At 55.7% G+C, this 25,791-nt stretch overlaps 1 protein-coding gene across 1 annotated transcript in view; it reads right to left on the bottom strand.

Annotated features, from left to right (window-relative positions):
• Positions 1 to 14,417, bottom strand: part of LINGO1 (leucine rich repeat and Ig domain containing 1) — a 128,632-nt gene extending 114,215 nt beyond the window's left edge. Inside the window, exon 1 of the mRNA XM_067004080.1 lies at positions 14,190 to 14,417. Within this exon, the coding sequence (XP_066860181.1) occupies positions 14,190 to 14,252 (63 nt within the window). The 5' untranslated portion in view covers positions 14,253 to 14,417. The remainder of the gene's footprint in view (positions 1 to 14,189) is intronic.
• Positions 14,418 to 25,791: the final 11,374 nt, after the last annotated feature.

The raw sequence follows: 25,791 nt of genomic DNA, 5'->3' as shown, positions 1-25,791 counted from the left end.
GGGTGATGTGACTGTGGCCCAAAAGCATCAGTTCTGTGAGCGCCAGAAGAAAAACGTGGGCTAGTGTTGCAAAATCGTTGAGGGCATTCTAATTTCCAGTGACCTGGCTGTTTACAAAAATGGCATTGATTGTCAGCACGCACAGGTTGAACAGGGTTTGAACCTAATTGCCCTCAGGGGCCAGACATTCTACTCTTACTCTGCCTACAGGGGGTGCAGGCATTTTCTAATTGCTGAATTTGTAGAACCATTGATTTAGCTTCACCCCTTTGCTTTCTTAGCTGTGCTATAAAAACATTGAGCAGCTGATAATTCCTTCATGCTTTTTCCTTCCCAGCCAATCACTGTACTTTGAATATTTTCATAAATCTTAGAACCCAAGCCCTGAACAAAAACTGAAACAAGTGCAGGTCTTGCTTGCTTCACAGGGTTATCTATTTCTGCATGTCTTACACAGAGTTCTCAGTCTATCCATGTAGCTGGCTGGATTTTCATCCTTGAACTGTTTGCATGCATAAACTTTAGCCCAATCTGTTTTTCTAGGACATACTTGGAAAATAGCATTCAGAATAGAAACCCGGTGTGATCTAATGTCAGTGTTTGGAATTGGCTGTACTGACCACTTGGCTGTGTCATAGAGCCTTATTAAAGTTTCTCCTGGTACTACAGCTCTAAGAAACTGGTCCATATTAGCTGAGGTTAGGTTATAACTTTCTTATTATCCAAAGCTCCATAAATTCCTCATTTTCCACAGTAGTTTGGGAGGTAAAAAAAACGGTTGCACTCCAGGGAAAATGGACTGAGACAAGGTTGCCATCAGATCCAGCTTCTCTCAGTGGACAATTTAGTGTAGTTTTTACTGTTTTCTTCTCATTTTTCTTAACATTTTCTTTTGTTGCTGAGTGCTAGGGACCTCAAAATCCTTTCTAGTGGAATTGAGAGGTTCAGACTCAGGGCTAGTGGTGGAGTCAACTTCCTCCCTCTGTTCATAGTGGTTATCTGGAAGATATAGTGGTAAATGAGAAAAATAACCTAGGTCATCTGCAACCTCCAGCTCTATCAAATAGTAGTAGCACGAGAGTGTAAGAGAGATACAAATGCTAGGGTGGTTTAGGTTCTTGATCAGTTAACTTCTCTTAAAATTTTTAATTTGTATTTAACTTTTCCTGGGATTCTTTTAGGCTCTGAGGTTGTGACTCAGTGCACTGTTTAGATGCACTATAACAACTAAAAAAGGCATCCCACTGAGTCTGGGGTACTTTGGTTTTGTTTTCTTTTTGCAATCAAAAACCAAAAGCACTTTAAGGAAAACCGTTTAGGAGGATCATCCTGGGTATAGCAACAGCATTTTTCTTACAAACTTTAGGGGGAGGCATTTTTGTACATAAATTGGGGCAAGTTCCCCTTAGAGAACCACGCTCGCTTTGGACTGCATGATGCCTGTCTGGAGTCAGTTTCATCTACACACACAACCCAGGATTAAGTTCCATGGAATGCCAGCATGCTTATAAATCTCCCTGAGAATATTTTTGTCAGCCCATGATTTTAGAAGTACCTTTTAATTGCTTGCGAGACTCACTCACACACCAAGACAGCGAGCTGGTATTCAAATCGAGGCCTGCACTTCAGGCCCACTAAGATGGCGGCCCGCCCAGGGGCGTCAGCCTGCCAAGATGGCGGCTTGCCCAAGGGTGGTAGGCCCACATTTCAGTCACACTGAGGTGGAGGCCCCCCCAAGGGTGTCAGGCCCACATTTCAGTCACACCAGGATTGCTTATACAGTGCTACAACACGGGGATGGAGACAACACACAGCAGAGGCCCACTGAAGTCAGACACCTCTGCCTGATCCAGCCATTCCGGCAGAGGTTAAGCTTCTTCAGCAATGGCGCTCAAGCAGCTCCTACAGAAACTGGAGGCCTGAAGGATGAAGAGGACCCTCCCATTCAGTCATGAGGCCAGGAGTGGACCCCATGGCTTTCCAGGCTCCTTCTGGAGCCTGGGTGCACCTGGATCCAGCCCTGGTCTCAGGCTGGGTTACTGCGTTGTGACTGAGAGCTCACACATGTTCACACACACCGCTGACCAGACGGTCAGCGACAGTTGCAGTCAAAAACTCCCCAAACAAATCAAGACCTTACCCTTACCCAAACAAATGAGATTTTCCAACTGAATTTATCAATTACAATTAAACTTACTTTAGCCAAGTTTAAGGTTCTGGGCTGACCTGTATTTAAAGTCCAAACAGTAGTGTTCAAGCACAGTGAACAGCTTACAGACAATCCTCACTGAAGCCCCAGTGGGAAATGTTTTAATTTAGTTTTAAAGAAGGTGCCTTACCTTTCCAGTTTGGCACCTGGGGTTCAGAGGAGATAGCCTGCAGTTCCTCCAAGCTATGGCACAAAACAAACCATCTGAGTCATGGCATCAAAACTGCTGGAGATTATCGTGACTGAGTGCATAATAATGCAAGGACAGGTCAGACAGAAGCTTATTAACCACGATCATAGCGAGAGGCAGTATTCCCCACCCACCCAGGAACTGCAGAGACCCAAATCTCCTCTCTTTGAACAGTATGCAACAGGTAAGGAAAATAAACCCAATGTTAAAGCCAGGTATGCACGCCAGGGAAGAATGGGCTCCAGACAACTGCTTACATGTTAACAAAGCCAAGTAACCATTCACGGCAGGGAATGTTCCTTTTGTTAGGATAAACTTCTTAGCTAGACCTCTCAGATCTGAAATAGCAATAATTTTACTTACCACCACAAGGAGGAACAGAAAGCTACAGAAAGCATGCCAGCAGCATCCATCCCACTAGGGAGGAAGTCACAAATAGCAGGGGGAGGAAGCAAGGACCCAATAAGTGCCAGGGCACAACCCCGTGCCCTTTGTGGTGCACACAGAGTGCTTGAGGGACGGGTCCCCAGCTCTGCCGCCCCACAGGGTGTCCCATAAGGCCAGGGAGCCCTCCTCCTAAGCCAAAGTGTCCCGCAAACACCTTGAAAAATGACTTGTCCTTTGCCTGCTGATCGAGGAGCTTGATTTCAGCACTGAACGAGAAGCAAGACCCTTTCCTGATGGAGAAGGAGGCGTCTTCACCCCTCTCCTGCCCAGCTTCACCTTCACACACATCACTATCACCTCCAGCCTGGGTTTGATTTAATACATTTGTTTCACTGTGAGGTCCCCGTAGCAGAGCTCACATCGTTTTTTGCATCTCAGTTTTGATCAGCCAGAGTTTAACAAATTAGTAATAAAGAGCCTGAAAAATAGTCTTCTGTCCCTCAGAAAGTGGCTGTGCCTCCCAATCACTCCAAAGGGCACCGCTTTAGACCTCACTGAACAAATGGTATTTAGCTGCAGCCACCTTTTAATGGGAATGATGTGCTCCTACAAGGAAAGCAGTCAAGTGTATCACATCTGAAGATATCCACATGCTGCATAGCAAGAGGGCAGGAAGGAGAGAGGATGTAAGGAAATACCGTTAGTATTTTGCAGCAGCCGTTCCCGGTCCTGTCCCCAGGCCTGACAACCTACCCAAAGTTGCCCATTACATTCAGCATTGAGGTCACAAGAAACGTTTGCAAGGTTCACTGTGGAGGCGGGCAAATATTTGCCAAGGATACTTCCAAATCTTTAGGCCCGCCGCGTGCTTTCTGCAAATTTATTTGCTGATCATGGTCCTTGCACAAATTTGCAAATGAAGAGCAAAGACAGAGCACTGTGTCAAAGATAACTCCGCTGACTTGAATTAGGGTACAGTAATTAACACCCTGAGCACTGGCAGTCTCACTCCCAGCTAGCAGAGCTGGTTATAGCCTTCTCATCTCATCTCAGCTCCTTACCTCCAGCTCGAGCTTGGCCAAGCACCCTGCTAATTTGCTGTGCTAATTAATCACAGTTTCCATTGTTTATTCTTTTGTTCTTGTACAAGCAGCCGCCATGGCTGGGCACATGCCCACAGTGGTAAGCTGGCATCACCTTCAAGGACCAGCACAGCCCCACTGTGAAGCCAGTAGATGCCAAGAGCTCTGCCATCACTCCAAAACACAGGCAGCCACCTCCCCTTGCTAATCCCCCCGCATGCCAAAACCCACCGCTGAGCCAGCATCACCCAGCTGTGCTGGGGACAGAGCTGACAAGCCATTTCCTCTCTGCTTGCTCCCTTTTGTCAGGAATTGCTTTAAACAGGTATTTTTGCAAAAAAGACACCAAGAGGAGAGAAAAGAAATGTTAGTCCGAGTGAGCCTGTGTTGTTAAATATCAAGAAATCCAAGCCTGGAGCCCAACAGAGGCCAAGGTTTCTGGGCTTTGACACAGCTGACAAGCTGCAGCACAATGAGGAAATGCACGTACAGAAATAGCCAGCCAGGATAAAGGATTTACTGGCTCTTTCACAGAAAAGAAAAGAATAAGCTTAAACACTCCATTTAGAAGCAGTAAAAAAAAAAAAAAAATCTGCAGGAGGAATATTTCAGCAGCAGGATTAGCGGGAGGTGAAGAAAAACCAAATCCTGCCTGTCCTGAGCACACAAAAGGACACTGACCTTCTGCTCCAGCTTGCCCCCATCCCACCATGTCCCCAAAGGTCCCAGCACAGCTCCTTGTCACACCAGCTTCTGCAGGATCAGGTCTGGAGCATTCTTCCTGGACTGATCTTCCATGCTCAAAACCCTTTCCAGGGCTTGTTGCTGCTGTGGCACCCACTGAAAACCCCAGCTAAGGGGGTCGCACTGCTCAGAGCGGTGCCACCTCGGCCAGGGCACGAGCCCTTTCCCACCCCAGTCCATGGTCTGAAGCAGAAAGGAAAAGTTTTGACTTCCCTGAAAGTTTTTCCTCTGCCTTGAGATGAAAGAGACAGTCTAGAGGAAGAAACAGGAACCATATTTTTCTGATGAAAGCATTTCAGCTGTATTATTTTTGACTAGCACCAGTCAGAACAGAGCCACACAAAAGGTCTTACCCTTCTCATGGCATGAGACCAAGTCTCTCAGCTGGAGGCCAGAAGAGCAGCAGAACCACCCACCCGCAGTCCTGCTGGGAAGCAAGTTAAAAAATCACAGCCATCATTTCTGGGCTGAAACAGAGCAAGATTCACAAACCCAGCCTGAAAGTGCTCGTGGCAGAGCAGCTCACATTGTACTTCTGGCTCTCCCTGGGTAGACAAGACAATCATTTAATCCCCTTCCCTTGAGGAGCAGGAATTTCACCAAGCCTGACGGACACTGTCAAGCCTGGCCTTAACATCTCCAGCAACGGTGACCCTGCAGCCTTCCTCAGCAGCTTGTACGCTGCCTAATTGCCCCCATAGTCAGGCATTGAAGTTTTATATTGTAAGCAGCAGCTAATTTCTCAGCAGCAACAAATACTTGGGAACGCTTTCTCCCTGGCATACTCTCTCTATTGTTCATCTCTTTCACATAAAGCGTTCCTAATGAAGAGGGAAGGAAGGATCTTGTCTTCTTTCAAAACAATCTGAAATATTATATTAAAAACATGCACTGAGTGTTGACACATTTAGTGCGTTGCTTTATAAAGCAAATTGCCCAAGCTCATTGCGAGCTTGACACTATTAAGACGGCACAGAGCTGCACAACTGGAAGGATGGGGCTGCAAGAAGTCCCACTTCAGAGAGGTGCAGAGCACCCCGAATTTGGGGGCAGCTAAAGCCACCAGCATCACCCAGTCCCTCCAGGACTGAGCCCCCAAAGGGAGCAGCCGAGGGGTGTTTGAGCACCGCTCAACATGCCGAAGTGAGGATTGCAGCAGGCTTCAGACATGTGAAGCCTCCATGCCGAAAAGCCCAGCTCCTCACCTGGAGATCTCCAAACACTCAAGGCTGAGAGGGCACGGTATGCACTGTGCCGGGCTCTCCTAGCAATAGGTACCCACGCTGCAGGAGAAAACCCCGGAGTCTCCACCTCCACACCAAGCCCCATTGCTTAAAAAATGGGCAGAAAGCCTAGGTTCTGTAGGTTTTGAGCTGGGAGACATTTGGCTTTCTCTTTTCCTTACTTGCAAGGAGAGGAAAGGAGACAACCCACCCTTGGTTTATGCAGAAGCTGTGAACACACCAACAGAGAGCCAGAATTACCCAAAAGCTACCATTTCTGCCCAAGCTTCAAGCAAAAGCCCAGCCTCAGGAGCTCAGAGCCCCCCAGACCTCAGTCCTTCATGCCGCAAGGCACAGTGGCTGCAAACAGGCTGAAACATGCACACGTCTCCGCACACAGCCGAGCCCTGGTGCTCGAGGCAGGGTTTCCCCTACACATTTTTATAGTGGAAACAAAAAAAGGAGTGGGGCAGCAGGGACTGCAGCTCCTGGGGCTGGACTGGGTGCCTGTGCTCACAGCACAGCAAGCCCCAGGGTACCAAGTGATGCCCCAGGGTACTGGAAATAGGGAAAAGGAAGGAAAGGGGAGATTTGGGGTTTCTGCCCAGCTCAAGCAGCTGGTTAGTGGAAGCCAGCACATGGCTGATTTCTCTCCATGCCTGACATATGCAGAGTCCCTGCAGAGCACCTGTCCTCTCCCTGGGCATCTTTGAAGTACTCCAGGCTCTGCCGCAACAGGATTTTCCAGACATTGAAACGATGCTCAGGAAATAAACAGAGATAGGAAAAGCTTTAATTACAAGGCTGATAAACATCCAAGAGCAGCCAAAGGACCAGACTAAGTTAGGAAGCTGTACCTGAACAGCCCCTTGCCAAAGGCACACGAAGGGTACAGCTCTCCACAGACACAAGATCCATGCCAGCTGTGCCTTTGGGTTGCAGAATGGGGGCAGGAGCAACAAGTAGGTTTTCCAGACAGCACCCTGGCTCTCCTCTGGAGTCCAGAGACCTTTAGGTGCCTCCTGAGATTCTGCTGCCCTCGGCCTGAACACCCCTGGGGTGGCCAGCAGGGCTCTGTCTCCAGGGCAAGCACACAGGAAAGGGAACCCCCAAGGTTTCGATTAACACTTGGTATGGGTTTCTTTACCAAGTTCCCAGCTGAACGACCTGCAGTGCCGTTCATTACCTGCTCAGGGAAGTCACCATTTGTGCTGGAGAGGCAGAGACCCCCTCGCATGCGCTCCTCCACGTGGCTGTGCCAAAGCCCCCAGCTTGCAGCCCCGCAGCAGGCGTCAGCCTTTTGAGGCTCAGGCTGGAGAAATCCTGCACCCATCGCCACCACCCCACCATGGTTTTGGTCCCAGTGCTCACAAGGATGATCATCCCTGGGGGGACCCCATCTTCCCCTCCAAGCTGATAAAGAGCCAAGGGGCCTCGGCACAGGGCAGGGAGGCTGCAGCACGCACAGACCAAGTTTAGGTGCATTTACCTCCAACTTGACTCCATTTGCAAGATCTGGTCCTTGCACAAGGTCCTGCTTCCCCAGGACTGGCTAGGGCAGTCAGAGCATCGCACAACCAAAGGCTGTCCTCCATCAGGAGGCGACAAAAGCCACCGCAGCCACCCAGGCAGAGCAAGAGACATCACAACAGACGAGAGGGATCTGGGGCTCCTCCTCATTGATATTCCTGTTCAGCTGCTGTTCCTTCGCCATGGCTGAGGAAGGCAAGGCAAGACAAGGCCTACAGAGAACGCCTACAGATTATTTCTCTCAGATTCCAATTTACTCTCCATCATTAATGCTTTTTGAAAGCCCAACACGTCCTGCAAGCAGAGAGAGCATGTTAAACACTCTGGCAGTGGAGTCACTAGAACGAGAGCGGCACGTGCATGGCACACATGCCCAGCCAGCCCAGGAGACGGGACCATGGTCACTGATGTCACGATGCCATCAGCACAGCCAGAAAGCATCACCCTCACTCAGCAGAAGCTGCGATAGAGGCCGGTCCTCCCCCCTGGAGGCTGGAAGGACGAGGGCATCACCCGGGAGCGCAGAGGACGAGAGGCACCGCAAGGCTCCGAGCGTCGCTCAGCTGCAGAGGGGAGAAGGCAGGGCTGGGGCAGAGCGACTGCAAAGGCTTGCGTGAGGGATGAGATGAGCTGGAGGCTTCCCTAATGTACAGAAAATTGCTTTTGCCAACTATCTGCAGTTTTAAAGCAATTACGGTTGGGGGAAAGCCGAGAGCACGTCTGAATGCTGTACACACGGCATGTGCATTTTAAAATGCAAGAACCAAGTTAAAAAAAAAAAAAAGGTGAAAAATCCTTTAAAGAAAATTATTTTACGCATTAGGTCCTGAGAGGATGAGGTATTTGTAATTGAGAGGACAGAACGCGGAGGCAGCCGGCATCCCAGCCATGGTGAGAGCCCAGAGGAGGTGGGACTCGCAGGCTGCTCCGGGAGCACGACGTCCCACCACAGGCTCACTTCCCAGCCACGCAGCAGGCTGAGGGCTGTCCCCCCTGAGGGCACGGGGGTGCTGAGCTGCAGGCACAGGGAAGTGGCCCAGGAGAACTTTTCCCCAGCTGGAGCAAGCAGGAACCATCTGGAGATGCACCGACACCTTTGCTTGGCTGCAGCTGAGCTCCTTCAAGCTCTAGGAAACATTTCTCATCTTCACGCTGCAGCCTTTCACCTTTCCCCACCCCCTAATCTGCTGGGATTAGAGAGGATCCTAGGCCATTAACACATCCCCTGTAATTACCGAGGGGCTCAGCCACGTGGAGCTGCTGCGTCTGACACCCAGCAGGCGCCCCGCTTGCCTCGGGGACAGGTTTGGGAGGCAGGGAAGTGGCATCAGGCGGTGACAGAGCCCCTCTTCAAGGCACCGCTGCCCTGCCATTGTTACCGAGCCTCGCCGAGCGGAATTGAGACATGAAGTAGATTTGTGCCCAAGATAATGGCATTTATTAGACAAGCTATTGAGGAGAAAACAAAAGCTAACAGTGGAGAGCTTCTAAGAGCAACGCTTTAAGAAAATCCATCAAGAATACAAAGAGGAGCAGTGTTAATAGTTGGTGCTTCCCATCGCTGATTAGAAACCTCGAGCAGTCCCTCAACAGCTCTGGGAGAGGGATGGCTGGTGTCACGGGGCAGGAGGTGACAAACACACAAGGGGTGGTGACAGCACCAGCCTGCTGCGATTCACCGGGGCTGCGTGAGGACGGGGCACGCGGGGCTGGCCGTGTCCTTGTCCCCAGCTCGGTGGGGTGCACAGGGTCCTCTGGAGACCCACTCCTGCCTATTTTTTCAGTATAAATATACTTTTCATTGGGAAAGGGCTTCCCTAGGGCCCCTCCATCCAGGCTGGTTCGCTGCCAGCCAGGCCAAGGTTCTGGTGACGCCTGGAGCATCCCCACCAGCACAGATCCAGGCCGTGTTGTCCCACATCCTACTGCCAGCTGCAGGGCAGCTTCCCTGAGATCAGAGCACGTCCGGGACTTGCTCACACCGTGACACAGCCAGCCCTTCTCCAAAGGCAGAAAACCTTGGGAAAACACAGACTGCAGCCACTACACACTCTTGATGAACTCTTGGTCCATCCCTGGTGGTTTCTTTTACGTTTCCAAACAACATAAGAAACCACCAAGTCCCTGGGGACAAAGGCAGCCCCTGGGAAAGCCGCTTTCATGCCACAACCTCTCCATCCCAAGCCTCCTCTCCTCCTCCCAGGCTGAGGCCAAAGCGCTGGGTCGGGGCAGAGCCAGCAGCAGGGAGACGGGAGCACGAGGGCGTCCCTGCCGCCCCGCAGCTCGGCGGAAATTTATTGCTTGTGACACGTTGTCAGAGTGAGATGCACCTCATTAATCAGAGCCGAGGCAAACAAGAGGGCTCCTTAGCGAATTAGGGGGGGGGTGAAAAAGCAGGGAGGCTCTGCTGGGCTCACCACCACCTCCCCTTCACACCGGGGGAAGCGAGGCACGATGCGTGGCACCTGCTGGCTGGCAATGCTCTTCTTTCTCCCCCAAAAACGAGACCTGAGTGACTCGAAATGCTGCCCCTTGGCAGCTGTGGCGGTTGTGCAGAAGCAATGCAGCAGGCTGCTGCCAGCTCTCGCTACCGCAGGGGTGCCCAGGGCTTTGTTTCCAGCAGGAACCAGCCTGACCCACATGGCACACAACCGGGGGCTTCTCCCTGTCACCAAAATGCCCAATTCCCCCGTTTCCACAAGCAGCAGCAGCAGCTCAGAGCAGCCAGCACCGCCACAAAGCCGGGCTGGAGGCACACAAAGCTCCAGGAGCCCCACCTGGCACAGGGAGCTTTAAAACGAGAGGTTTCATCGCATCCCTCCCCAGGCACTCCCTTGCCCAGCTCAAAACAGAGCAGCATTCTCTGCTAAGAAAAAAAATAAAGCAAAATCTATTTTTAAAAGCTTTGCTTTTTCAAGTGATGTGGTTTTCCTTTGTGGGCTAAGCTGAACTGAACACACAATGCTTTGTTTTCCAAGATTTATCAGTGCACAGGGCCCAGCCACGCTCCTCCAGCACCGCAGCAGAGCCCCAGCGTGCAGCACAAACCCGCTGGCCCTACACGCGGAGGCAGGGGTGCCCAGGTCAGAAAGCAGCTTTCCCCTCCCAGGCAGCACCTCCAGCTACCAGCAGGGGAACCCAGAAGCACACAGCTCTCCCCAGGCTGAGCCAGCACCAGGCAGGGCAGGCTGCAGCACCCAGAGGTGCCAGCACCCAGAGGTGCCACCATCCTGGCGCTCCCCATCCCAGGGCTGGGGTCAGGTCCTAGGAGGGCTGCAAGGAGCAGAGGACACTCACTACGCTGCAGGAAAGCCACCCACGCACCTCCACACCTTGTCCAAGCAGCTCCCAGCTCCTCCCCAGGCCCTTACAGCACCTGTGGGCACTGACACAGGTGTCCCCCATCCCCTGGCCAGCCCCGGCTGCGTGCCCTCCCTGCCAAACCGGGGCTCTCACTGCGAGCCCTGCATCCCCCGAGCAGGGATGCTGCACGTGGGGCACCCCGAGCCCAGCCTCTCCTTCAGCAGGCTGCATTTTCCCTGAATTAAACAATAAACAAGGAGCTGCTCTGGATTTTCCTTACACTGCAGTTCCTTATTAATCCCCACAGTAAACACAAAGGAAAAAAAATAAAAATAACCTAGGAGGGATGCTTTCTCTTTATGGGTATGGATCATGCTGAAAGCTTCAACCCAAAGGGACAGGGGGGTGCAGCCCACCTGCTGTCCCCCTGGCAAGGGGCACCCAGCCCCTTGCACCTGCACCCAGCCCACCCTCGCATCCCCACAGGTCTTGAGGCTGTGGTTTGGGGGTCTCACAGTGTAGAAAAATGCAATTATTCACCTGGAAAAGGGCCAGGCTGCTACAAGAGGCACCCGGCTCCTGGTGGCTCACATTGTACAGCACCGTGTTAGTGAGAAGGGGTGGCGTGGAGCTGGACCCCTCTCCTGACACCTTCCCCCTCTCTTCCCACCGGAGCTGCCTCCCGCCCACTGCACCCAGCTAGTTAATTACAGAGCGCAATCCAATCAGCCTGGCCATCCTATTTCAGTGAAAGGCATTTAAGGGATAATGCCATCAGTCTCCAGATGGACTGGCCTGGCCCCAGCCTCGGGCAGTGCTGGGGTCCTCCAGGAGCTGCCACTGCCACTACTTGGCCCCAGCTGCAAACCCGCTGCGAACACCTCGGGGTGCTCAGAAGCCTGCCGGGTTTCTGAGCCCCATGGAAATTTGGGGGACCGGAGCACGTGGCGGCATGGCTCGGCACGAGCGCAGGTGGTGGCGCTGCCGCCTGCCCGGGCTCTCGGCGTGACAGAAGGACAGATTTGGAGGACAGATGCCAGCCCGTGTCCCCCTGTGCCCCACGTATGGTCGGCCACGGTGGAGGCTGCCGGGGGGCACCGCGGTGCTGCCGTGCCGGAGCAGCCCCACGGCCGGAGCCTGAGCGTCCTCGGTGCGGGTGCCTTGCTCCGTGCCAGCTGAGCTTGCAGCCTTCTCACGTTCGGTGATGAGAGCGGCTGATTCCCTGATTTACTGATCCTACACTTGGTTAATTTTGCCTGCCCGGGGTGAGGATAAGCTGCTGGATTTGCAGACATTTTGAGGATTGCGGGTTTAATTTTTTTTCCCCTCATTGTACGTGCATGCATCAAAAGCTCTTATGCTTTGATCCGGAGCCCGAAGCCAGCGCAGCGGATATACATCAGGGCTAAATATGCGCCTGTCACAGGTGGCATCAAAAGCTTGTTGCCGGCAAAATGAGCGCGGATTCTGCTCTCGCTCAGCCCAGCCTGTCCCACGGCAGCTTGACTCGCAAGAGGAGCGAGGAAGAGTCTCTGCCCCTCGATCACACCTCCAGGCTGCCTTTGTTGGAGACTCAGGCACAAGCAGCTCGGGGAGGGACACAAACCTCCTCCCAGAGCTGTGCATGGCCAGGCCACCCTGGGCCAGCTGCCCAAGCATCCCACACCAGCCCCAGCACCACCGCGAGTGGCACCACCAGCAGCCGTGCACCCAAACAGCACCCCACAGGTTTTCCCTTGCTGGTGCCACCACCCGCTCTGTCACCAGGGTCCCCAGCCGAGCAGCAAGTGCAAGGTGCCTGCTCAAACCAAGCAGATGCTCTTCACCTTCTAGACCCTAAAACAAAGAACATAACCACTGTAATGGCCAAACACCACGGTTTCATCCAGACAATCAGCGGTGCCAGCTCCCCGTATCCACATCGAGCCCGAGGAGCCAGCAGGAATCCGCACCCCGTGCCAGCCCCGGGAAGGCTGGGATGAGGATGGAGAAGAGCCCAGCACCTCTGGCCGGGCGATAAAATAAACCATTATGTCCTTCCTCCTCCTGCTGGCGTGTCCCCGAGCAGCACTTCGCAGGGGCCGGCCCCGCAGCGGCATCCTTTCGTGGCGCTGATACGGGTCCTGCAGTGGGGGCCTGGAGGAGCCTCTGCTCCCCGATCTGAGCCGGGATCCAGGGCCTCCGAGTCGGGCACAGGCAGGCAGGGGGAAAGCAGACGCTCCATGCATCCCAGCCCCGCAGCCGTGGGGAGAGGGAAGAGGCTTTTCCCCATGGAGCTGCAAGACCGCATCCTTCAAAAGCTTATCTCGTGAGCTCCCATGAAGCCTTTCAGAGATTTTGGCAGGAGGAGGAAAGAGGAGCTGTTTGCTAACCCCTGAGGTCGCCCCACCTCGCATCCCCAGGAGACCGCCGCGCAGAGCCCTGCTTCTGGAGGCAATTCACTGGCTCTCAGCTCCCCGGGTGCCCCATAGGACGCGTCGTCTCCTGACAACCAGGGCAAGGGCTCCCTCGGGAGCTGCCTGCTTCAGCAAGAAAGGATCAGCAGAAACGGCACAGCATCAGCTCCTGGGAGGACAGCACCGACAGGAGGTTGTGCTACCAGCCCAGAGCACCTGCTCTGCGCCCCAGCCCCAAAAGCACCGCAGGAATGCACCGGAGCAAGCCGTCAGCCTTCAGCATCCATCTTCCCTTCCCGGAGCCGTAGCAGGGGGATCACTGCCGGAGCCAGCACCGTCCCATTTTCTCCACCCTGACCTGAACCCTGAGGAGCCGCCAATTAAACCGCCGACCTGTTCTCAGCTCAGCCTCCTGTGCGCGAAAGCCTCCTGTTATTTCGCACTTGCCAAGAGCTGCGTCCCAGCAGATTTATCTTGAACTGACACTTGAGGGTAATTAAACCCCTCTCCCTCCTCCCTTGGCAGCGCAGCGGATAAAAGGAGCGCCCCGGGGGCCTGTGGTCCCTGCTGGGGTGGGTGGGATGCGCTGCTGGGGTGGGATGCTCGTGTGCAAGTCGAGCACCACGGGAGGAGAGGCAGGAGGGCAGCTCTGCCTTTCACCCCCTAGGTGACAGCAGCTGGGCGAGATGTAAGGCAGCGTGCCCCACCTGGGGCTGCAAACCCAACTGGGATCGGATCGAAATCGCTGCTCCTCGGGGGCATCCCCACCCAGATGGTGGTCCCGAGAGGTCCGGGTGTGACAGCCCGGGCCCCTCCCAAGCTGTCCGTGCCAGGGACCCCGCAGAGCCGGTGGCTTTTAGGGGATGCAGCGGGAGGGCCGCGGGCAGCCGGAGCCCTGCCGGAGGTTCCCGGCTGCATCCGACCTCAAAGCCCAGCTTCGATCGCGGCGGGCTTGAGGCGGGCGCGGCGGGCAGCACGGGGGGGGGGGGGCGATGCTGGGGGGCGATGCCGCGGCGACCCCCACCCGTTGGGGGATCCCGACTGCAGCTGCTGGGAGACGCCCCCGTGCCGTGCCAGGCGGTGCCCCCCACCCTTTTCTCCCCCCCCCCCAGCCCTCCCCGTTACCTCGGAGGTGCGGCCGGGCTGGGCGCGCTGCAGCTGGGCTGGGCTCCGCGGGGCTCGGCGCATCCTCCGCCGCTCCTGCCGCCCGCCTCCCGGCCCGCTTCGCCGGGCGCCCCGGTCCCCCGGGGGGGCGAGCTCATGCCCCGGGGCTGCGGCTGCTGCCGGCCCCGAGCACCGCGGCTCCGGCTCCGCCGTTCCCGGCAGCTCCCCCCCGGCTCCGTCCTCTCGCAGCCGCCGCCGCCGCCGCCGCCGCGCCCCCCCCCGGCCGCCCCCGCCTCCTGCCTCCCTCCCGTGGCCGGCCCCGGTGACAAATCGCGGCGCTGGGCTCCCGCTCCGGAGGGTTACGGAGGGAGAAAGGCCCCCCCCGTGCCGGGATGCTGGGCGAGGATGCGGCTGAGCACCCCTCGGCACGGATGCTGAAGGAGCATCGGCACGGTCGGCACTGATGCTCCAGGAGCAGCGGCACGTTTAGCCTTTGTAGGCAGCGGTGTGGGAAAGCGGGGGGGCTCAGCTGTGTCCCCCCAGTGGTCCAGCCAGCTGGAGATGCCCCCGAGCCCGGCGGGATGGACAAAAGGTGCAGGGTGCGGGGTATGGGCAGCCCTGGTGCAAGCAGGACACAGAGGGCCCCTTCCTCTGGCAAGGAAAGGCCCAGGGGTGCGAGACGCACAGAAAATGGTTCCGGATCCCCGCAGAGAGGAGCTGAATGTGGCTGGGGCCGGGGTTACCTGCTGCTCCTGCCCCGCACCTCCCCGAGCAGCACAGCCTGCTCCCGGCCCCGCTGCACCCCACGTCCAGCCAGCCCTCCCTGCCCCCCGAGCATCCCCAAGCACCGCTCTGCGAGAGCAGCTCCCACCACGTCCTGCACGCGTGTGCTCACGGCTGCACGCCCGGCGCGGCGCAGCAGACACTAATCCTTGCAGAAAGGCGTGGAGGGAGCTGCAGCAGCCCTGCTCCCAGAGCAGCCTGCACCCTCTCTGCGGGCCCTGTCCATGCAATCGGCTGTAAAACCCATCGCTGGGTGCTGTGTGGGGTGCTGGCTGCAGCTTTGCACCGTGGGCTGGGTGCTGTTCCCAGACCTTACTGCTTCGGTGCTTGGCGCCTTTCACCAGCAGGTACTGGCTGCACCGGGGCCGGTGTCGCTGTGACCTTTGAGGCCGCTCCACTAAGTGCTGTTGTGTCTTACTACGCTCCCAGGCACCGTGCCAGGCTCAAAAAACGCCCGAGGCTGGGAATGCTGGGGTGTCCTCTGGTGTCTGGAAGGAGGGACAGGGTCCAGAACCCCTGCCTGGGTGCCAGGACTGGGTCTGGAACGGTTCCTGTTGCATTATGCAGAGATAAGTGAGGTAGGAAAGCCACCTGGAAGGAGGAGGGGCATAAAGCAATTAATGCATAATATTAATAATGATCTTCTTATTCCAGCTCTGCTCATTATTACAACAAGCTTTGCTCTAGTCCACCATGATGTGCTGCATAAAGCAGCTATCTCCTGAATCTGATTTCCTGTTTGGAGATGATCTCTAGCTGAGAAATTACCTGCTCTCAAAGCTGATTAGAGTCCTAATCAGCAGATTCTTCACCAAGCCTTTAGACAGGCCCCAGAATATACAAGGAATTCAGGATAATTTCCTGCACGTGCTTGATCACCATCCAGGCATGCCGAGAGGACACCAGGGGAGCCAGCAGCAGCAACCTGCCTTCCACGGCTGCCACGGGCAGCACAGCCAGGGGGCTCGGGGCACGTCGGAGAGGTACCCCCGAGTCACCCAGGGGGGCCCAGGGACCCTCCTGGGGCTGTTTTCCCCCTGGGGAGCGACACAGGAGGGGCCCAATGCACCAAAAGGCATTTGGGGGGACTCAACACCCCTCCACTTCGTCTCCCTTCGCAGCCGGTCCAGCCCCGTTCCCAAAGAAGGGAGTTATTTTCTCTCCTCCGCTTCCAGAGCATCGCGGCTCCCATGGTTAAAAAGTGGCTCCTAATTCCCAGCCTACAACAGCCAGCTTTAAACCTATTTGTTCTTGTGCCAGCGCAGTCTTTTAGCTTAAATGGTTCTTTTCTGTACCTGGTGTTTACTCGCCTGATATATTTATGGGGAGTAATCTTCTCCCTGCTTTGCCTTCCTTTGCGGGGCTAAACAAGCCAAGTGCTTTCAGTCTCTGCTTATAAAACAGCCTCTCCATCCCGGTCGTGCTAACAGCTCTTCTCTGCACCAGCTCTGGCGTGAATTCATCTCACCGACGGTCGGGCGCATCGCCGGGTGCCCTGCGCGGCCACCAGCACCCTCCCCACCTCTGGAGCTCTCACCTCCGCGGTGCTCCGGGCTCTGTGCTCCCCTCTCTGCCCTGAGGCTGGCAGAGGACGCACGGCCTCATCCCACTGAACCCGGGGGGGGCGATGGCATCACCATGCTCTGGTGGTCACTAATAACTTTACCTCTCCTGTGCTATTCTCAGCAGAGATAAACCTCCAGTGTCTGATGAGCCAGAACAGAAATATCCAATGGCTTCTCCTTTCTTTTTCTATTTTTGCTGTGAGCTGGTTAACCCTGAAATCCAATTACTGCTCATTATTCGGTGGAACTTGCCTCTTATCAAACGGGCACATTGCGGGGCCGCTCTGCCAGCTCCGAGCGCTAATGGAGCTGCAAATTGCTGCAGCCACGCTGACGGACAGCCCAGCCTGAACCCGGGACTGCCACCCCGTGTCCCCTATACATGGGGCTGCGGGACACCAGCCCCAGCACCCCGTCCCCGTGCTGCCCCTCGGTGCCAAACTGCAGGGACATGCCCGTGGGCTGTGGGTGGGTGAGGCAAGCACAAGGGCGCACAGGGCTCGGGTGGGCTTAGCGAGCGATGAGCAGCCTTTAAAGCTGCCAGGATCCTCGGGCACGGTGCGAAATGCACGGGGCTGACCCAGGCTCGCCGCGGGTTAGCCCGGGAGGCTCGGCGTGCAGGGGATGCGCTCTCTGCATCAGAGCCAGGGAAGTGGGCACCCGGCCAAGCCCGAGCGCCGCCTCATTCACATTCGGTGCTGAATTCAGCAGGTGGGAGAAAAAAAAAAAAAGGCAAAAAAAAATGCTTTGCAGTTTTCTTTGCTGATTAAAGTCATAGCACAGCAAGTTTCACCTACGTTCATTAGCAGGAGGGGAGGGAGGGAGGGGGATGTTCCTGCAGCAGCTGCTGCCGACGCCGCTCCCCTGGCACGGAGCATCAAGCATCCATCCCCCGACCCCTCCGCACGGGCTGGATGCAGCCCCTGGGGCATCCCTGAGAGCCAGGAGGTGCTGGCAGGGTCCCCCCTGTGCCCTTGGCTGAAGTGCAGCCCCCATACACCTCCATCCTGTGCATTTGGGACTTCCTCGTGGCCCCAAAGCAGCCAGGGAGCAGGGATGAGAGCTGAAGGATGGGGATGGGCAGGGAGAAGCCAGTGAAAACCTAAATGCAATACCAAGTAAATTAATATACAGGAGGAGGAGGCAGGTTTTGACTGAACTTATTGCACGGCTAGGATGGGGAATTGCACACAGGAGATGTGACAGCCAACAGGACGGCTGGGCAGGGAGCTGGGAAGGCATTCCCATGCGCAATTCCCTGGGGGGCTCGGGCACAGTGCCCCCCTGCATCCCCAGGGCTGGGTGGCAGCCCTGAAGCTGCCCCTCCTTGTCCCTGCTTCACGTCCCCAGGGCTTAGGCCTGAGGGTTGTGATGTGGCTTTTTAAACTCATCACCACCACCATTTCCTGAGTGTAAAAAGGGAGAGAAGCAGGGAAGAAATGCAGCATCCATCAGGCCTGGCGTCGGCTCCTGGAGAAGCAGGGACTGCCACCAGAGCAGGCGCTGGAGACAAGTTACTGGAAGGCTTAAAAGGCTCTGTAAAACAAAAAGGCCTTCCCCAGCCTTGGCCCACGGAAGATGGAAATCAGAGGGAACTGATGAAAGAGCAAATCTAATAAAGGGAGTTTTAATCAGAGCAAAAGAGAGAGGGGAGGGGGGGAATGGATCGGACTTGTAAACTGGCTGGAAACCAGTCCCTTCGTTATCGCCGACACATGATCGGAACTTAATAGTGTTTGACATTTCATTAATTTAAATCAGAAGTCTTGGGAATAGAGAGAGAAAAAGAAAGAACATTATTAATTTTAAAGACCTCCTCCCGGAAGGGCTCACGCTGAAAAAGAGAAATGTTAGAAGAAAATCGTTTCTTTATGTTTTTTTTCCCTGCTTTCCTCCTCTCCCTTCTCCCCTCCAGCTGCAGGAAGGCTTGTTAGCCACCAAAAAACAGGGGCTGGGCTCCCGGTGCCTTTCCCAGCCCCAAGCAGCGAGTGCGTGGGAAGGACGGACAAGGAGCAGGGAACTTGCACGGACCCAGGGCAGAGCCCACAAGGAGACGTGCCTTCCTCTGCGAACACTGCCAAGGCTCCTTGATGGAAAGCAGCCTTCACCCTGTCACCTGGAGCAGGCAGGCATCACGGGATGTCTCATTTTATATAGAAAATGGCAGATTTTGACATTGCCCTTCCCTAAACCAGACTTCCAGAGCAGAGTAAAGGCAAGCAGAGGAATTTCCCCCGCTGTCCCCGCAGCTGAGCATCCCAGGGTGCGCTCCGTGCCAGCGATTACCCGCCTCCCCATTGCACGCCCTGTTTAACAGCGCTCGCTGGGGAAATAATACAAAAAAAAAAAATCCTGCTCTCAGCCCTCAGGGAGCCTGGGTCCTGCCCCACATGTGCCACGCTGAGCCCCACGGCTGCAATCCCAGCGCCCAGCTCCTGGTGTGGAGGCTGAGGTCCGGAGGCAGCAGGGAGGCTGAGGCCGGCCTGGGTTTGCCTCTCGCTCTCCTTTATCGCAGCCTTCTGACAGAGAAGGAACACGAAGGGGATATTTATGAGCCCTACAATAGGTTGGTTTGGCTCCGGGCTGCATTTAAAGCACCTCCACCGTTTCCAAGCCTGAAGTGCCTCCGAGATATTTACAGCCTTTGACAGCTGGAGGCAGGCACAGGTTAAAGCTCCCAGCCTTGTACACCCGGACCTCGGGCAGAAAATGTGAGTGCCCACGGAGGGAAGATGCTCTCCGGGTGGCAGCACGGCTGCTGCACCTCTTCGCCTCCACCCCAGCTCTGCCGCCGCCCAGCCCAGGCTGTGTCGCATCCTCCTCCCTCCCCCAGGCTCCCTTTATCTCGTGTTTATTTCGCTGCTCCGCTTTTGCATCCTATTCATCTGTCTCTCCTGCCATCTCGCCTCGCAAGGCTTGTCAGGAGAAGAAAGAGCGCGCCCGGCTTCTCCCAGCGCTGTGCACCGAACAGGGCCTGCAGTCAGGTTTTATTTCGGAGCAGGGAAACCAACTGCATGCAAGTAGGGCAGGAGACGTGCCCGGGAATAACACCGATGATGGCAAGGAGGGGGACACACGGGGAGCAGACCCGCGGGGGTCTGTGTCCTGGTCCCCGGGGCAGGATCCTGCCTGGAGCCCCTTTGGGGAGCTGCCCCCACCAAGCCGCTTCCCTCCCCGCTCACAGCTCCGCGAGAGGCTGCTGACCAGCCAGCTTTTGGGGCTGGGGTCCTCCTTGTCCCCATGTCCCACCTCATGGCGCTGCTCCTGCCAGGCGTGCTGGCACCCCTGCGAGTTCCCAGTTCCTGGAAGAGGACAGGACTGCAGTGCCCCTAGGACACCCCCATAGCACCCCTGTAACTCCCGGGGGGGCTCTTCCAGCCTCGCAGCCACCCTAAGCCTCCCTGTGCACATGCGGGAGCTCTCATGTGCCTTTCCACACAGCTTGGGTGGGTTGTTTGAAGGCAGCTGGATTAAAAAAAAAAAACAAAAAAAAAAAGAAAACTTTAAAAGCTTAACCCTAAAAACCTTACAACCCTAACCCTAAAAACCTTAAAACCCTAACCCTAAAATTAGTGACCCAAACCCCGCTTGGAAGTTGGTATTTCTTTAAACAAGCATGCTCGGCCCTGAATCCCTCTTTGAGTGAGCAGAGGTGGTCGGGGACCCTGAGCACCCAGACACGGAAAGCGCATCGGCTCCTTGCCGAACGTGAATCATTGAGCGCGGGGAACTGGCCATGAACCGGCTGCAAGCTCCTGGTGAATTATTCACAGCCTGAGTTTTTTTGGTGATTCCTGAAATAAAGATACCAGAGGCTGCGCCACAGAGCCTAATGGGATTTTAGATTAAAAGAGTTAACGAGAAATAACAGCCAGCTCCACAAACAGAGCCCTGTAAGGTCAGCTGACGGGTGCCCGGCAGCGGAGCTCTGCCTCCTCCCGCAGGGATGCTTTTCAAGCCTGAGCCCCAGCCCGCAGGTCCCCTCGGCTAATTCCTGGCCTCATCCTCCACAGCCGTGTTTCTGGGAGCAGGTGACGATCCAGGAGCCCCATGGCTGCTGTGTCACCCCGTGGCCAGCGTGGCCCTGGGGACACCCTTGGGGTGACGGTGGGGACACCCCCGGTGGCACCAGGGTGCCCAGCAAGGAGCGCAGCAGCAGCACCAGGACGAGCTCCCCAGCACCCTCAGTCCTTGGAGCAATGCCCCGAGAGCCACAAGCGGGGGTCCCTGGGGACCCTCAGCCCAGGGCCATGGGGCAGAGGACGGCGGTTCGTTAGGAACCAAGCTGATCAGCGAGTGGAAGCGAACCCAAGGCAGGGGCTCCCAGCCGGGGTCCCTCCGGGGAGCGGATCCGGCCCCTCGCCAGCAGCCGCCCCGGGGAAGCAGCCGCGGGCTCTCCAGCGCTCTCAGCCCCCGCTGATTGCAATCAGCGCCTCATTCACCCGCTCCTGTTTACCAATTTTCCAGGAGATATCATACTAATGAGGGAGCCTGGCAATCAGGCAGCCTCCCAGAAGCGGGGAAGGAGGAGGAGGAGGAGAGGATGCTGGTACCTGCTGGCAGCACCCACGGCACCCTCGGTGGAGGCACCGGGCCCCTTTCAGAAGCCGAGGGGGAGGCCGGGGCAGCAGGAGGCCATCCTGTGCCTCCACCTCTCCTACGTCTCACGCCGACACAGGGCAGTCACCCACCGGCGTTATTAACTACGTTATCAGCAATTAATCCACGCAAAGGTTTGGCCTGGCTTGCCCAAAGTGCACAGGGCAGCACCGATGGGAAATGGGATTTTTTTTTTTCCATCTCTCCTTGCAATAGTCTGAGTATTTGCTCTCGTGGGCACAAGAACTGAAGCTTTCCAAACAGATATTAAAAATAAATAAATAAATAAAAGGCTCCAAGAGGCGCTGGAGCTGGCGCCCAAGTCGGGGGATGATTTAGGGAAGGATTTATTGCATGGAAAAGAGGTGAAAGGGAGACAGAGCTGGGGGAAGGCATGGCACGACAAGAGGGATTTAGCAACGAGGCAAAACCAGCCTAAAAATACAGCAAAGGAGCAAATAGCAATGGTTCCCAGCACCAAAAGGATGGGCTAAAATCCTGGCTCGTGTAACTCAGCAGTGATCCCGGGAAGGCGCTGGAGCTGCAGTAATTTACAATAACTGCTGGTTAAAAAACCGCTCGGTTTTACAGCTACCAGGGATCGGGGCGTGCGAGAGAGGGAAAGAGGGGAGGCGAGTCGGGAAGGCTTGATTTACACTGCAGCTCAGGAGCTGCTTAAACTGATTTGGAGGCAGGTGAATAATTAATTGCATCTTTGAGGAGCCAAGCTGTTAATAACGCTCCCCACGGTGGCAGTTTGTAAATGGTCCTGCCGGGGTGGAGCATCGCAGGGGAAGGGGAGAGGCAGAGGAGAAGGGGCTCCGGCTCGGGTTGGGGTTTTCCTGCCATCCAGCTTTTCCTGACACCTGGATGCCAAACCAATATCATAACGACAGCACCACGAGAAGGGGAAAAAAAATCCTATTACAACATGGAAAATATTTATATTACCTCCCACTCTCCGAGGTGCAGTTGTTAATTGAGCACAAAGGGTAGGGTTGCCTGCAGAACCCATCAGAGGAGCAGCCGATGTTGGGATTCTGCTGGGTGAGGCGGTGCTGCCGTGCTCCAGCCCAGCCTGGGGCCACATCCTGCGAGGTGCTCGCCCCCTCCATCCCCCAGACCCATCCCCAGGACCTGCACGCTGCCACAAATCAGATAAATCCCTTTGCAGGAGCACCGACTATTTTTTTTTCTTGAAGCACAGCCTCCCTAGAGCTACTAATAATTACTCCAGACCCAGACTTTAAAGCACCACCACTAAAAAAAAAAAAAAAGTTTTTAATTAAAAAATTAATTTTTCCTGACAGCCCCACTGGCTTGGCACGGCGTTCAGCGGGGGGAGCAGAGCGCTGCCCTCGCCACACCACCCCCAGGCCGTGCACCAGGGCTTCGTGGTGGGGCTGGGGCAGCAAGCAGCGAGGGGTTGTGATGGGGGGGAAGAAATAAAAGGGCAAACTTGCCCAGCTCCAGCCTCAAAGGTCCATCGCAAGGGGATTGAGCGTGGTGACACCGCTCAGCTGCAACCCCCTCGGCAAAGCCCCCATGAACCCTGCGCACCAAGGTGCTGCTGGAGTCAGGGTAAGCGGCATGGGACAGCCCCCAAAATCTGCCTGCAGCAGCCTCACGCTTCAGGAAATAACACCAAAATGCATTTTTGGGGAGGGGGTGAGGTGACAGAGACCCTTCCCCGAGCAGAGACCTCCCCTCTGCTGTCACCAAGCCACCAGTTCACGCGTGTGGATTGCACGTAGGTGAACATTTCCCCAAAATTTGGGGACAACATTCGGTAATTGCCTACGGGGAGCCGTGCCAGGAAGGTGCCGCCTGCTCCTGCAGCCCCCAGCACCGCTGCTTGTGTCCACGCAGCCCCAGAGGCTGGGGCGCAGAGAAAAACTGTGGTTTGTCCACAGCTGGCTCCCGTCTGGCCCTGCCTCTCCCACCCGCGGCCCCGGTCGAGCTCCAGGCCTCGGCTGCTTCTTAATAATTCCTATTTTCTGGACTCTCGTGAAATTAAACGCTGCTAATTCGCTCTGCAGAAAACCCCGCATCCTGCCGCGGTGTCCCTGCCAGCTGTGATCTCATCCCCCAACAACCGTCTTTGGGAGTAAATTAATAGAAGCAGCCAATTAATTAATCGGGAAGAACTCGTGAGGCGAACTGGACTGTGGCTGGTGCTCGTGAGCTGCCCAGGAAGCTCTCCGGGTTCCTGCTCACCGAGCACTGACGGCACTCTCCCTCCAGCCAAGAGCTCTGGAGGGACGCTCCCCAGCACCGAGGTTATTAACGAGCAGCAAACCTTTAATTGCTCCCTGCTCATGCTGACCTGCTGGCCCTGGGACGGAGCCGAGCCCAGCTGAGGATGCTTTTGCTGCAGCCCCGCTCCAGCTAGAGGCGAGCCAAGGCTCCAGCGGAGCCCCGCACGTACATTTTCAGTTTATTCCCTCAGTCTTATTCGCTGGTGGTTTTTCTCTTTTCTCCTCCTTCTCCCAGGGAAAACTTAATAAATCTTTGAAATCATCAAAAAGAAACGCAGCTCCAATGCTCGGAGAGCGCAGTTAAGTTACTCCCTGGCAGCGTAAGGCAGGGCTGTGAAGCCAGCCATTTCCGTGCTGAAACGCAGGACGAAAACAGGAGCCCAGGAGGAGAGGGAGCAGGAACGGCCTTACCTCAGCCCCATCTCAGCCTCCCCATGCTCGGGGCTGAAGCATTTGCGAAAGTCCAATCCAGGCAAGGCTTCCCCAGAGTGCCAGGCGCTGTCACCATACTTGTCACCTCCCGTGTCCCCAAGCTGTGCCAGGCACGCAGCGAGGCCACGGGCTCCACGAGCCCCGGTAAGGGACGGGCAGGCACATCAAATAACCCAGAGGGTGTCCATCTCTCTCCTTTCCCTCCCATTTTCTCCTTTAACAACATTTCATCCGAGGTTGGGGCGACAGGACCTGAGACCAAAGCATTCCTGGGGGATGACGTTGGTGGCACTCACCCGGTGGCAGGACCAAGGGTGGACGCAGGTGGCATTGGGGCAAAAAAGCAGCCCCCAGAGGAGAAATGTGGCTGCTGGAGATGCCGTGGGACGCAGCTCCTGCAGCACCCCCAGGGATACAGGACTCACCCCCCCGCTGCCCTGCTGCAGTGGCTGGCACCGGAGCGAATTGCCAAGCATGTCGCCGAGCCCTCAATTGACTCTCCGAAGCCTCCTACTTTTTACGCCGTGCTTTATTAGCACTGCCTCGGAGCAGAGCACAATTAGGAGTATATTAGCAATAAAAAAGGCAGGCAGAGCTCACCCCCAGCACTGCAGCAGCACCAGCACCAGTCCTGGCCACCTTCACCCGCTTATATTGATCACCCTGCCAGCTCTTTTCAATAATTAGGGCCAGATGGAGCCCATTTGGATGTTTAAGGGAACAACCCCAGGAGCATCCCCGGAGCTGTGTGGTTGGGGCAGAGGGGTGCAGTCGCCTTTTGCTGTCAGATCTTCCTCCCGCTGTCACTTCCCACCGTGTTGCATCCCTGAGCAGATCAGGGGCAGGCAGCAGCATTAATGCTCTTATTTATACAGAAATAATTGCTGTCGTGCACCATCCCTCATACAAACAGCACTACAGCCACGAGCCCGTTGGCAGCACAGAAATGAATCTGGCAATGCATTTGCAGCATGGTGCTGGTGGGGCAGGAGCCTTAAGCACGGAGAAATCGATCCACTGGGGTGAAGCTGGATGGAGCAAGCAGAGCCCCTCAGCGCAGCCCCAGGCCCAGTGGCTTCCCCATGCATGGGGCCAGAGGTGAGCATCGCCAGATGATCCTAACATTTTTTTCCAAGCGTGCGTCACAGCAAGCTCATGGTCTGCAGGTGTTTGTTGTCCGGGAACGGCAGTCGAGCCTCGTTGGGTTTATTTATGCATACTTCCCGTACCTGGAAATTGCTATTTACACGAGCCCGGCGTTCCCATGCTCTCGGGTTGTGCCGGAGCCAGCCCTCGAGCTGCAGCCTGACAGCTGTCCTGCAGCTGGCTGCCTGGCCGGGAGGCCCTGGGTCCCGCAGCCCTTCAGGGATTTTATTCACTCCTCTGTGTCTTGGGAGGGGGCCTGCATCCAACTCAAGCATCAGCCTTCCTCCCTGCCCAGCCCTGAGGAAGATGAAGGGGCAAAGCTCGCCCCCACGGCAGCAGCCGGTGACGTGTCCCACGTGGCACCGAAGCTTTACATTTGGGGCAGGAATCCTAACTGGCTGTGGGAGATAACAGCACCTGAGTGCTGAGTGGCATCGAGCTACGGCCACTGCACGGTGCCAGCCACGAGCGGTCTCGCAGGCACATCCTTGGCCCCCTGGCACGGAGCACAGGCACACGCCCAGCCCTCGGCACCTCATCCTTTGCTCCTCATCCTTTTGCACTCACCTAAGTGCTCGCTGCCCTGCCTCAGTATTTCTTCCAGCCCTTATCGCGCCAGCTTGCTCTCACTGATACTTTTTTACTGTGTCCTTCTCTATTAGTCACAGGAATTAGGAAAGACAGTTGGTATTTCATCATTAGATGTATCGCATCCAATAAATTGATCATTATTCTCTGCTGATTAGCAGCTCAGTTTCCATCAGTTTAGAGTAGTTATGGTTTTTTTCCTCTCTTCAAGCAGCAGCACGGTTTCTCTTCAGATCTGTTCTAATCAAAGGA

Source organism: Anser cygnoides, chromosome 11, assembly GCF_040182565.1.
Source record: "Anser cygnoides isolate HZ-2024a breed goose chromosome 11, Taihu_goose_T2T_genome, whole genome shotgun sequence".
Taxonomy (NCBI): domain Eukaryota; kingdom Metazoa; phylum Chordata; class Aves; order Anseriformes; family Anatidae; genus Anser; species Anser cygnoides.
This window is presented reverse-complemented; position numbering and strand designations above follow the sequence as displayed.